General features: G+C 40.7%; 2 protein-coding genes across 5 annotated transcripts in view; both read right to left on the bottom strand.

Annotated features, from left to right (window-relative positions):
• LOC6503113 overlaps positions 1–12,572 on the bottom strand; it is a 107,937-nt gene that overhangs the window by 88,091 nt on the left and 7,274 nt on the right. The gene's annotated exons all lie outside the window — the stretch shown is intronic.
• LOC116655323 (trichohyalin-like) lies at positions 5,960–9,594 on the bottom strand. Its single transcript, XM_032453026.2, has 2 exons — positions 9,249–9,594; positions 5,960–9,185 (listed from the first exon to the last, which is right to left on the bottom strand). The coding sequence occupies exons 1-2, from the start codon at positions 9,396–9,398 to the stop codon at positions 6,033–6,035; spliced, it is 3,303 nt and encodes a 1,100-aa protein (XP_032308917.1). The 5' UTR covers positions 9,399–9,594; the 3' UTR covers positions 5,960–6,032.

Genomic DNA, 12,572 nt, shown 5'->3' with positions numbered 1-12,572 from the left:
CCGACAAAATAATACCCGGTACTTGTCAAAAATAAATAATAAGCTCCATGAATCATCATAAAACCTTGCAGATCCTGAGACATTGAAGCTCTTTTAAAATGTTTGAATCTTGTTGAAAATATGCATAATGGTCTTTATTTTAATCCCACCATCTGATACCCGGTACTTGTCCAAAGTAAATAGTAATCTTCATAAATCATTATATATATGATGGTTCTGAGACAGTTAATTTGAACTAAAGAGTCTGAAACTTGCAGGACTTATGTATTATGGCCCAATTTTTATATTCCGACTATTTGATACCCGGTACTTTTTTCAAGTATACAGTAAATCTCATAAGTTGTCATTCATCCATGATAATACTAAGACAATCAAGACTATCTTAAGAGTCTGAAACCTGTGAAAATGTGTATTATGGCCTATGCTTTCTAGTCCGATTGTCTGATACCTAGTACTTTTTCAAAACAAAAAGTAATCCCTAAAAAAGATCACATATATATGATGATCCTGAGGGAGTTTATCTGAACTAAAGAGCCTGAAAGAGCCGACTGATCTGATATTCCGACTATCTGATACCCGGTACTTATCCAAAGAACACTTTAATACCCATAATGATGATGGTATTGAGACAGTAAAGCTTAACTAAAATGCCTCAAACTAGTAGAATACTTGTATTATGTCCTTTGTTGCTTATACCAACTATCTGATACCCGGTACTTGTCTAAAATAAATCGTAATTCCCATCAAACCTCATAGATATGACGATCCTAAGACAGTGAATCTTAAGGGGTTATATACAGTCAGGATTTTCAAAAAATCGATTTTTTTTTTTTTGCATTTTCTTAAAGAATATATATTTCTCTGTTGTGAAAAAAATGATTTTTATGAAGATTCGAGAAATATTTCCCAAGTTACAGACAAAACTAGAAAAAATTTTTAACTCAATGTAAACTGTTTGTGAAACTTTAAAATCGTTTTTCTCAAAACTATGTTTCTCAAATCGGTGAACACGATTTCTCGAAAACCACTGAACCGATTTAGCTCTAATTTTCACACAAAATTAATAACTACTTTTTGCTGTCTTTAATCGAAGATCTTTTAAATAAAATTAAAATTATAATTTATATCAACATTTGAAGTCGATTTTTTTTTCCATAAAAATGAACTTTTGGAAGCTGCCATTTTGTCAAAAAGTGATATTTTTTTAATTCCTTCGATTAAGGACTACATTTTTTAATATACTAAAAGCATCTTTTTGAATTTTTGATTTCTGATGATTCTGCAAATAGTTATTATGTTCACCGCGAGACACTTTTTTTTCGAAGACCATTGGGAGATAAGCTGCAGAGGCCAAAGGAAATAATATTTTTACAGATATAATATATTTTTTTAAACTTTAAAATATGTAAAATAATATAGAAAAAATTCAACTTTAATAAATAAATATTTCCTTGAAAAAAAAAATACCCAAAAACTGCATTTTTTTGACCGCCTGACTGTATGTAACCCCTTAAATAAAGAGCCCGAAACTTGTAGGATTTATGTATTATGGCCTTGTTTTTTTATTCCGACTATTTGATACCCTCTTATTGTCAATAGTACAGTTAAACTTAACTGAAACTTTTAGGATATATGTATTATGACCCTTAGTACTTATACCAACTATCTGATACCCGGTACTTGTCTAAGATATATAGTAATCCCCTGAAAGATGTTGGCTTCAGTTTTATGTGCCCACAATCTGATACCCTGTAACTGTCCAAAGTAAATGGTAATCGCGATAAATCATCATTTATTTTTGGCCCTTTTGAAGGACCTCTTCCATCTGACTGAGTACTCGCATCCCTTTTCGTTTGCATTTACTTACAGGTCCTTGAAATGGCAACTTTGGCTCGATATTCGATTCGAATCATATCCGACTTGTTTGCACAATTGTTCGAGGAGTGTAAATGGAACATGGCACATCCTGCAGGGAGGGCTGTAGGGGGACCACCTGACTATGGTGGTCCTGGTGGCGGTGGCGGGCGCCATATTGTTTGCCCAATTGCGATTGAGTAACAATTATTCGTGTGTTTTCACTCGCATTCGTTATCTCGTCCTGCCACTCCTGGCATTTTTTTTGGGCCAGACACCCAGTTCTAGCCCCACAACCAGTTATGTTTGCCATTCGCCATTGCGGTGTGGATTTTTAATTTTGTAGGTTGTGCGATGTTATGACAAGTGCTATGCAAATAAGTTGCCACCCACAGCCATTCAACCATTCAACCATTCAACCATCACCCCAGAAATCGCGAAACAGAAAAAGGCCATTAGCTAGAGTGGCTAGGATGGCAAGGATGCCAGTCAGGATGCACAAAAGTGCACACAATAAATATTTTGTTCTCTGATTGAAAATATTGTGCACACGCCATGTCCTGGCCAAGGATATAATAATGCAAAGGTGAACAGTTTTTTTTCGCTCAGAAAAGTATAGCATACTTTTTGGGGCGTCGTCAGCGCATCTTTCTTTTTTAATTTCCAATTCAGTTAAGTTACTTGAACAGGACACACGTGATGCTCCTTTGGCCTTTTAGCCAAAGGCCAAATTAACTATGGCCCAGTTCTTGCGATCCTTCAGATCCTTCGCGAGTCCTGGCCGAGTGCCAATGAAATTGAAAACAAAACGAAAACTAAATGCGGGAAGCCAGAAAAGCGAAACTAATGAAAATAATGTTGAGAGATTGGCGAGCAGGAGGAGGGGAGGTCCTGTCGAAAGGACAAGAGTGAGATGAAACGGAAGCGGAACAGGAACAGGAACAGGAAGTGGGTCAGTTAATGGGGGATGCTGCAGCATGTGGGGTCAAATGTCAAACAGAGAGGGGGAGAGGGGGAGCAAGAGAGAGGGCAAGAGACATCCTGGAACCTGCACGCCATCAAAATAATTAATATCCTTTCAAATGTAACATGCACTAATTACAACTACAACTACAACAACAAATGCCAGAAACCAGAGCACAACAACATTGCCTTAAAAAAACAAGGACAAAAAAGCAACAACAACAACAACAAATAATAAACAAACCATCCTTTTTGACGGGCGTGTGTGTGTGTGTGTGTGTATCAAGGTCGTTTCCGAGAGTGTTTACTTCTATGTGTGTGTGTGTGTGTGTGTGTGTTTGTGTTAGTTGTTTTTCTTTTGTGGCTGTGCATTTGCCGGCCGACTTGGTTTTTTTTTTTTTTTGTGGAGGTCCTTCCACTCCTTACATCCTCCCCCCACTTCCACCCCCTGGCTTTTCCTTTTTGTTCCTTGTTGCTTTGTCTTTGGATTCCTCAATCCCTGCTTACCATTGTCATTGCATCTCTTTTCCACCTCCACTTTCCCTTTTGTCCTGGGCGGGAGTCCTTCCATCTCCCCTCCCCACCGTATCCTTTGTCCTGCCCACTTGCTCAAAAACTCATTAGTCAAAGCATTTACTAACGAAAATTCCCAATTAAGCGTCTGCCGAGCCAAACTCGACGGGAGGAAGGATGCCAGGACTATGGGATACCCAGCACTGATCTATTGGATCTATTAGTCCAGGATCACTGATATGATTGTGAACTAAAACGGCTGAAACTCTCAGGATGTATGTATTATGGCTTTGGTTTCTTGTTCCAACTATTACTGACTGATGGGACCTGATACTGATCTCTGGGAACTATTATATAAAAATATCTATATTTCTTATAAGATGACCTTTATTAGTTTGAACCAAACAACCTGAAACTTTTAGCTTCTATTGCAGGTCCCAACTATAAGATATCTAAATAAGATATAAAATACTATTAGAAAAATACCTTCTATCTCTCTTTATAACATAGATTTAATCCCCTTTTATAACTAATATAATTATGAACAAAATAGCCTGAAACTTTCGAGATGTATGTATTATATTATGGTTTTAGTTGCGTATATATAATTGAAATATTATATAAGGAGAATATGTCAGACATAAATCCTTTTTTTAGATAATCATTATTATTTTATTATTATTTTATTAATACTCATTAAAAAAGTATTTATTTTTCCTTTAGTAGCTTATGTCAACTATCATCTGGTATCTACTACTTGATACTGTTCTAAAAGATTTATTATATAAATGTCAAAAATATCTATATTTCTTTCAAGATGATCTTTATTATTTTAAACCAAACAACCTGAAACTTATAGGTACTACGTATTATAGCTTCTCTTGCTGGTCCAGACTATAAGATTTCCAGTAATGATATATAGGAGGTATTTTATAGAGATATAAATATTAGAACAATGTTCCATCTCTCTTTATAACTAATATTTAATCTCTTTTTGTGACTCATATAATTATGAACTATTATTATTATTATTATTAAATTTCTTATTCCAGTTATACGATTCCTGGTACTGATCTATTCGATTTATTTTAGAAAGAAAATTGGTGTAGAGATAGATGTATCTCTATCTTATAAGATAGGAACTTTTATTTTGAACTAAACAGGAAGAAACCCATTATATAGTGGGAATAGTATTAGAAATGCATGTATTATGGCTTTAGTTTCTGGTTCCAAATATATGATACCTGGCACTAATCTATAGAATCTATATTAAAGATTCTATAACATAAGGAATATACGTTAAAAATATCTACTTTTATTATTAGATGTCCTAAATTTTCTGAACCAAATAGCCTGAAACTTTTAGGAATTATACATTATAGCTTTTAGTCTTAATCTTACAAATCTTAGCTAGGATCTTAATTAGGATAAACAGTGCTGATCTTTATTTAAGTTGAATTATATTGAGAGAATGCTATTAGAAAAATGCCTACTTCCCTTATAACTAAAGTATTTACTCACAAAAAAGTATTATGAGTTGCTCATTCCAACTAACTCGAAAAGTAACCCACAATCCTATTACTTATAATACCTAACCATACAAACAATGTAGGTCTTAACCCTTTGCTATCTTTCCTAGCCATCGTGACTAAAAATATCCTTAGAAGAAATCTTAACCAAAGGCATAGCATGCCTTTTGGGGCCGAGTAGCTGGAGGAGCCTTATCGTCCTTGCTCCCAGATCGTGTGTGCCGGATAACCTCTGCGCTTTAATTAATTCTGAATAATGAGAAAAAACGTGTCCTTTTTAAAAGCAAAGTCGCTCTCATATCCGATTTCGAGTGCAATTGAGACACTGTAGCGAAAATCACAGGATATATGTATATGTAGCTACAGGAGGCAGGAGGAAGGACTCTCTGGCCAACCATTCGGATGCCATCGTTCGCCGTCGAACAAACATGCAACTTCCTTTGCAGTCGTCGATTTAATTAATTTGACATCATTTATTATGCCAAAAAATAAAAAAAAAAAGGAGGCGGGCAGGAGCGGGTAACGGCGATGAGCGGTGCAGGGCTGCTCCTGCCGCCCTGCTGGAACAGGATGTCCTCGTGAATCCCGATGGCACTCACACACATGGCCAAGAAATTGCTTTTTAACGCACACTCACTTGAGACGGAGTGCGGGAGTGGCAGTCGATTCCGTGGAGGGTCGAAAGGGCGGACCAAGGATCGGCACAAGTGATGCAGTTCGCCGGCTTAAGTGTCCTGTCGCCGTGCATGTGTGCATGTCCTGTAAGCGAGTGTGTGGCCCGCTACGAGTTTCAATTTACATTTACGTTGATTTTTTGTTAAATTGGGTTTGACTTTGGCCTGTCGTTGGCAACATCGGTGCAAGTAGCAAAAAATCAACATTGACACAGGACGACCCAGGACGCCAAAGGTGAGTAAGCGACCCGGGGGGTAGGAGGACACAGAGTTCAGTGAAAAGCGGACAAAAGTGCAAGGATAAGCCACCGAGGTCCAGCAGCCATTACTTTGCCAATAGTTTCCAGGCTATGAACTGTGGAAGTTGGGCCACACAGGGAATCACATCCTTACAGACCATGTCCTTGCAAGAAGAAACAATCCGTCTAAACCCCAAGTATCTGATACGTTTATTCTTACTTTGAAACTAAAATCTGTTTGGAAGACTTGAAATTTCGAACTATAGGTTCTCGGAAACGGTCTTCTGGGTACACCACTCCTTGTAGAACCAGTCGATGGTCTTGAGGGTCTCCCGAACGAGGAGCACCCTCTTGTCGCCGAACTCCGAGAAGATGTCCCGCAGGAGGTAGAGAGCACGGCAGCAGAACCACCACTTCTGGACCAGGGACTCGGAGCCGTCGAGCTCTTCCTCGGAGGCCAGTAGCTCCATCACCCGAGTCTTCAGGTCCTCGTAGGACCGCCACTTCCTCGAACAGATGGCACAGTTCGTCACGAAGTGGTCCACGTGCTGGTTCAGCTTCACCGCAATGGCCAGTAGCTTCTTGCCCAGGTCCTGGTTGCTGGACAGGAGGGGTGATGCGAGTTCCCCAAACACACCCTCTGTGACTCCACCACTGACCTGGCCATCAGAGTAGTACTCGCCCTCGTCGGAGGTCCTCAGAATCGCCATCAGTCGTCGGGCGCAGCTGGACATCTGCCTCTTCAGATTGTCGCCGAGGTCCTTGTGCGACAGCTGGTCGTAGGATGGACTCTCCGGCTTGGACTCCTCCACCTCGACCACTTCGTTGTATTTAATCCAGTTCTGATCTCCAATTGGCTGGCTGTCATCGCCGCCGCACAGCCGCTGGTGACCGTGACGGGGCTCCTCCTGGGGAATGGCTCCAGGAATCTTACGGACAGGCCTGGGGATCTTCGACAACGGCTGGACCACATAGGTGTTCCTGCGGGAACAGAACCGGCCCAGCAGCGAGAACTTCGGCCTGGCCATCCACTCGTCGCTCGAGGTGACCACCCGCCCCACCGGAAGAAGCTCCTCCACGGAGTCCACCTCCTCGTCGTCCGCTTCGACATCGGAAGGTCGGGAGACATCGTTGCTGGAACTGCAACGCACGCCGCGTTCTCCGCCAAGTCTCCTGCGGCGTCTCTGACTTTCTCCTTTCTTCCGATTCTCCGAAGGACTCTGGTCCGTAGCCTGTGCCTGGAGTTCCTGCCGGTTGAGGTGTTCTTTGGTTGCTGCCAGGCCCTGTCGGCGTTCGGCAATGCCCTCCACCAGGGCATCCATCTTGGCCTGGAGAGTGTAGAGCTTCTGGGCCGTTTCGAAGAAGTGGGTGCGTTTCAGGCCGTACTGGGAGCTGGTGAGGGAGGTGTCCTGGGGGTCATGGTGGCTGTCACGGAAGTACACGCTGCAGACTGCCACAGGATCATCGGACTGGGCAATCACCTCCATGATTCGGTCCGCCTCGGACTGGTCGTCCTCCGGACACTGGAACTGTCTGACAAACCTTCTAGGGTCTCCTCCGGCTCTCTTCGTTTCAGGAGCATCATCATCATCTCTTTCCGAGCTGGCAGGATCTCTTTCGACGCTCTCATGGTCTCTTTCAGCACTATCTTGGTCTCTTTCGTCTAACGGGTCCCTCTCACGATCTGACGAATCTCCCTTATGATCTACCGAACCTCCATCATAATCTATTGCAACACTCTCTAGATACTTTAAGTTCCCATCGGAACCTGTTGAAATAGTCCCATGATCCTTTGAGTTCCCATCATAATCTATCGACACACTCTTCTCATGATCGCTCAAGTCCCTATCGTGCTCTTTTGAAACTCTCTTGTGCTCATATCCATGATGTCTGTCAACTTTGTGATCTCCTGCAGCTCTCTCGTGATCTGAAGGCCTCTCATGATCTCCTGAAACTCTCTCATGACCTACAACTCTCTCATGATCGCCAGGAGCCCTATCATGATATCTATCAGCTCCATGGCCCCCCGACACCCGCTCATGATATCTCGAAACTCCCTCTCGCTCTGAAACTCTCCCCTTCTCTCTTAAAACTCTCTCCTGATCTCTCTCATTCTGTGTTGCGTCCTGTCTTGGTTCATAATGTCCAGCCCTCTCTAATCTACGGCGCTCTACTCTCTTTCTCTCCAAGGCTTCTCGATGCTGCAGCTTCCGGCGCAGCAGCTCTTCAATCTCTCGCTCTAGCGGTTCGTCCTTCAGTTGCTCTTTCAGTTGTTTTTTGGTCAGCGACCCGGCATGGTCCTTGACAGCTCTCTCAATCAACCAATTTCTGATCAGACCCCGTCTCTCCAAGGCATTCTTCGTCTCGAGCGCTTCCGCCTCTCTTCTCCTAAGCTCTGCAGCATCTTGAATCTCTTTCCGCTTTCTCTCGGCGCGCTCTTTCTGCTCTTTGTACTTTCTCTGAAGCTCTTCAGCCTCGCGAATCTTATCCTTTCTTTGCTGGGTGGCTCGCTCTTCTCTTCTCTTAACTTCAAAAGCGTCAGCTCTTTGGTCTAGTTCTTCCTCTCTTTTCTTCTCTTTGGCCTCGTGCCTTTCGTGCTTCTCACGGCGCTCGACTTCTCTCTTCACTTTCTCAGTTACTGTTGGTTCAGCCGTCTTTAGGCTAGGCTCGAGGTCCTTGGTAGTCTTTTCCGCTCTTTCCCATTTATACCCCGACTTGGCTTCTCTGTACTTCTGCTCTAAAAGAAGCTCTTTGGCTTTCTCCTTCTCGAGCTCTCTCTGGAGCATCTCAATTCTGAGCTTAGTCTTCATACGCTCCAGCTGGGAAGCTTCTATCTCTATCTCCTTAGCGTCATGCTCTCTCTTAAGCTCCTGAATCATACGCTTAGTCCTCATACGCTCTAGCTTTGAAGCTTCCATTTCTTCCTCCTTGAAGTCATGACCTCTCTTAAGCTCTTGAACTACACGCTTAGGCCTCATGCACTCCAGCTGTGAAGCTTCTTCCTTCTCTTCATCATCGTGCTCTCTCTTAAACTCCGGTTTTCTTAGCTTAGTCCTCGTGCGCTCCAGCTGTAGAGCCTCTCTTTCCTTCTCTTCAGAGTCATGCTCTCTCTTAAGCTCCTGCCTTCTAAGCTTAGACCTCTTATGCTCATTCTCTTCAGCGCCATGCTCTCCCTTAAGCCCATGACTCATACGCTTAGTCCGCATGCGCTCCAGCTGAGAGGCCTCTTCCGCCCCTTCCAGTTCGTATTCCAGCTCTTCGCAGTGCTCTTCGTACCAGATTCTTCTATTCGTCTCTTCGATCTGTCGACGCCTCTCCATCTGAGTTGCCTCGCGACGAAAGTCCCGCCTCGATGACCCGTACAGATCATCGCTCTGTTTCGCAGAACTCGCCGGGCCATGAACTTTGGATGGCTGGCACGGAGAAGGAAGAAACAATTTAGAATTTCCCACAGGACTAGGGGCACTGGACTTTACCGGAACAGCTGGCACCGCGTCTGCCTCCTGGGCAGCGGCCTTGGCAGCCTGATGCGCCTTGTACACTTTCTCCATTTTGTCCAATTGTTCCAATTTTTTACGCCACGGATCACTACTTTCGATTTTACCGTATTCAAATTTTTTTTCCATTGGGGTTTTTTTTTTTTTTACTGACTTCAAAACGTTACCGGTTCCGATAAAAAAGGGACTACAAATGAATGATTTGCTTTCTTCTCTGCCGAGCCTTCAAAAATACACAGCACGAGGCTACTACGATTTAGGAAAAAGGGATCACATTGGTTCTCATGGATTACTAGACTTTGATTTGGCTTAAAATTGTATTCATCTCTTCCAGTTGTCATCCAGTTCTTTCTGAAGAATCCTTTTATTAAGATCTCTTCCTGTATATGCCTCAGAACCATGGCTATTCTGATCAGATTTCAGTATTTTGATTAGCAATTTTCATAAAAAAAAATGGCGAAATATTCCTTGAATATTTTTCATCCTTCAAAGATCCAAATTCTCAGTAGCCTAGAACCATACCTATAACTTTCCCAATTCTTCTATATACGACATGATTTCCTAAAACCACGCCTATATCTCAGCCAATTCTGCTCAGATTCTTGAGAGGAATACTTTAACAGCTTTGTACCTCTACTTCCATGGCAATCTTTATTTAAATCTTAATACAAAATATTGCTCAATTTTTCCCGATTTGCTACTCCTTGCAACATCCAAGTTCTTCACTCAAGTCCCATGACTATAGCTATATCTTTGTCGATTCCTTTCTGATTTCTGATTAAATAGGATACCTTGAAAGCTTCGTTTCTTGAATCTGTTTCCCAAGAATCTGCATCCTAATCCTCATATAAAATATTTTTAACATTTTTTTCCCCTTATAACATTCAAGTTCTATATACTACAAGATATACATAGGCCTAATAGCATAGTTATATCTCATATTCTATATCTATATCTTTGTATGTGGATTTCCCATGAATCTTGAGATTAAAATCCTTCAATTAAATATTTTTTTAACATTTTTTCCCTTATAACCCCCTTGATAAGTATGTTTATATGTGGTTCTATATATAGTTGCAGCTGTATCTTAGCCGATTTTAGCCAAAATGCCCTCAAAGTTGTTTATTATAATTTTCCATAAATTACCATATTTTTGGTATTTTTATGGGACAACCCCTGGCCACATTCAAGTCTTATATATATGGCCCAAAAGCCAAGCTATATCTCAACCAAATAGATCAGTATCTCGATTCCCACTAAATCAGCATTAAAATCTTGAGATAAACTATTTTTGAAATTGTTTTTCTATTTTTAATTCCTTGTATGTAATTCCTTGTATAAGACCCCCTTTTCGTATATGTCACAGAACTATGGATATATTTCGGCAATTAACGTCCGATTTTGGTTCGGAACACCTTGAAAGTTTTGTATTTTAATTCACCAGGAATCACAGATCAAAGATCCTAATTTTTAAATTTTTTCGCAATTTTTGTGATTTATTCCCTTGAAAAGTTCAAGTTCTTCTAGATGGCCCAGAACCAGAGCTACATACATATATCTCAGCCGATTCTCAAGAGGATTTTCTTAAATTTGTAGATTGAATCTCCACTATTTTGCCTTTTTTAAATCCATTTCACAAATTTTTTCATAACATTCATACTAGTCTAGAGATTAGTATGTCCGATTCCCCTTCAAACTGCCACCAAATCCAACCGAAAAGTGTAATTATTTTCAAGAGAATAGTAAACAGGCCAGTGTCCTGATTGAACCAGGATGTAAAATTAGGATAAACAAGAGAAAACACAAAACAGGAAAAGCAATACAAGTAGAGCCAAAAACATGTCCCTAGAGGGGGGGAGTCGAAGCGATTCCTGTTAACATGGAAGGAGGGCCATGGCGGCCAGGACGAAGGACATGAAGTGCGATTAATCCCTGCTAGATGAAATTAATGAGCCGCTCAAAGTCTCCTCTATGGCTAGGACTATGACTATTCCAGTTGCAGGCCATCCTTTTGGTAATCCTGGGCCTCGCTTATCGCATGTGTGGCTTCTGGCTGCCGGCTGCGAACATTTCAATTTTAAATAATTACAATATTATCACTCGGCCGGCAAACACACACTCGTCCCGAAGCCCCGAACTAAACAGGCGAGGAAGGAGGACCTCTGGGACCCAAATGCCACACATTGTTGGCAGCCAGATAATAATTAATATTTAAATCCGTTTTGAAAGCCATTGCCGCTCATTACGGGCCGTTGGTCGTCAATCGCCGCAGTTTGTCGCCAGTTTAGATCGAAGATCTCCCCAACTAATGGCCCAAGCAGGAGGGCATCCCAAGCTGGCATTACTTTTATTCTTCCTCCTTTGATTTGTTCCTCCACGAGTTCCATGGTTCTCCTCCTGATTTATTTCATTTGATAAGCCTCGACGCAAATGTGTTTCATTTACGTAACTGGTTTGTCTTCATGGCCGGGAGGGCCCTAATCTGGAGGAGTTGGAGGAGCAGGTCCCTCCTCGAGGGGCCACCCATGAAGATGTCGGCTAGGTGGGGGGGAAATATGAGCCCTCGGACCTGGCCTCTTTGGTCATTCGATATGGGCTTGGCTGGTACTTAGCCTGTGTCTCTATATTTGTTTGAGAGTGAACCCCCTTCTTCTTTATTTATTTTTCTAAAAATTATTCCATTTTAGAATATTGAAATACAATAGATTAGAATCTTTGGGCTTTAAAGATACATCAACTATAGGATTTAAGATTTAGTATAAGTGTAGTAGCGTTATTTATAGTATACTAGTAGAGTAATAGTATAGTATAGAATAGTATATATAATAAATATAATAAATAATAAAATAATAAATATATAATAAAATATATTAGATAAGGTTTAAGATTTAAGATAAGATATATTTAAGACTATTATTATTATTTTGTTATTCGTCCTTTAGATATATATATTAAACAGACATATTTTTGCACTATTTGCTAACAAATTTTGTCACATTTTCTTCTACTTTTGGGAATATAATATAGCTTTCATTATAATTTTTCTTTATTATTATATTTTTATAAAAAATATTCTATTTTTTAACAAGAAAGCCTCATCAGTGTTGTAATGTCTCATCTATGAAGTACATATTTAAAAATTATATACTATCTAATTACTACTTCTATTATGTATATATTACTATTACAAGATTATATTGCATTTAGCAAGCTAATTATAAGGCTTAGGATCTGAACTGGGAATTAATGTTCTAAAAACCTGATATCAAATGAATATATAAGTAATCTACAGATCTAATAGAT

Source organism: Drosophila ananassae, chromosome XL, assembly GCF_017639315.1.
Source record: "Drosophila ananassae strain 14024-0371.13 chromosome XL, ASM1763931v2, whole genome shotgun sequence".
NCBI lineage: Eukaryota > Metazoa > Arthropoda > Insecta > Diptera > Drosophilidae > Drosophila > Drosophila ananassae.
This window is presented reverse-complemented; position numbering and strand designations above follow the sequence as displayed.

Bases quoted from the DNA above. Each gene is read 5' to 3' on its own strand.
- LOC116655323 (XM_032453026.2), bottom strand. From the start codon at position 9,398: ATGGAAAAAAAATTTGAATACGGTAAAATCGAAAGTAGTGATCCGTGG. The intron at 9,186-9,248 runs GTAAAGTCCAGT...TCTCCGTGCCAG, and splicing joins ACGCGGTGCCAGCTGTTCCG to CCATCCAAAGTTCATGGCCC.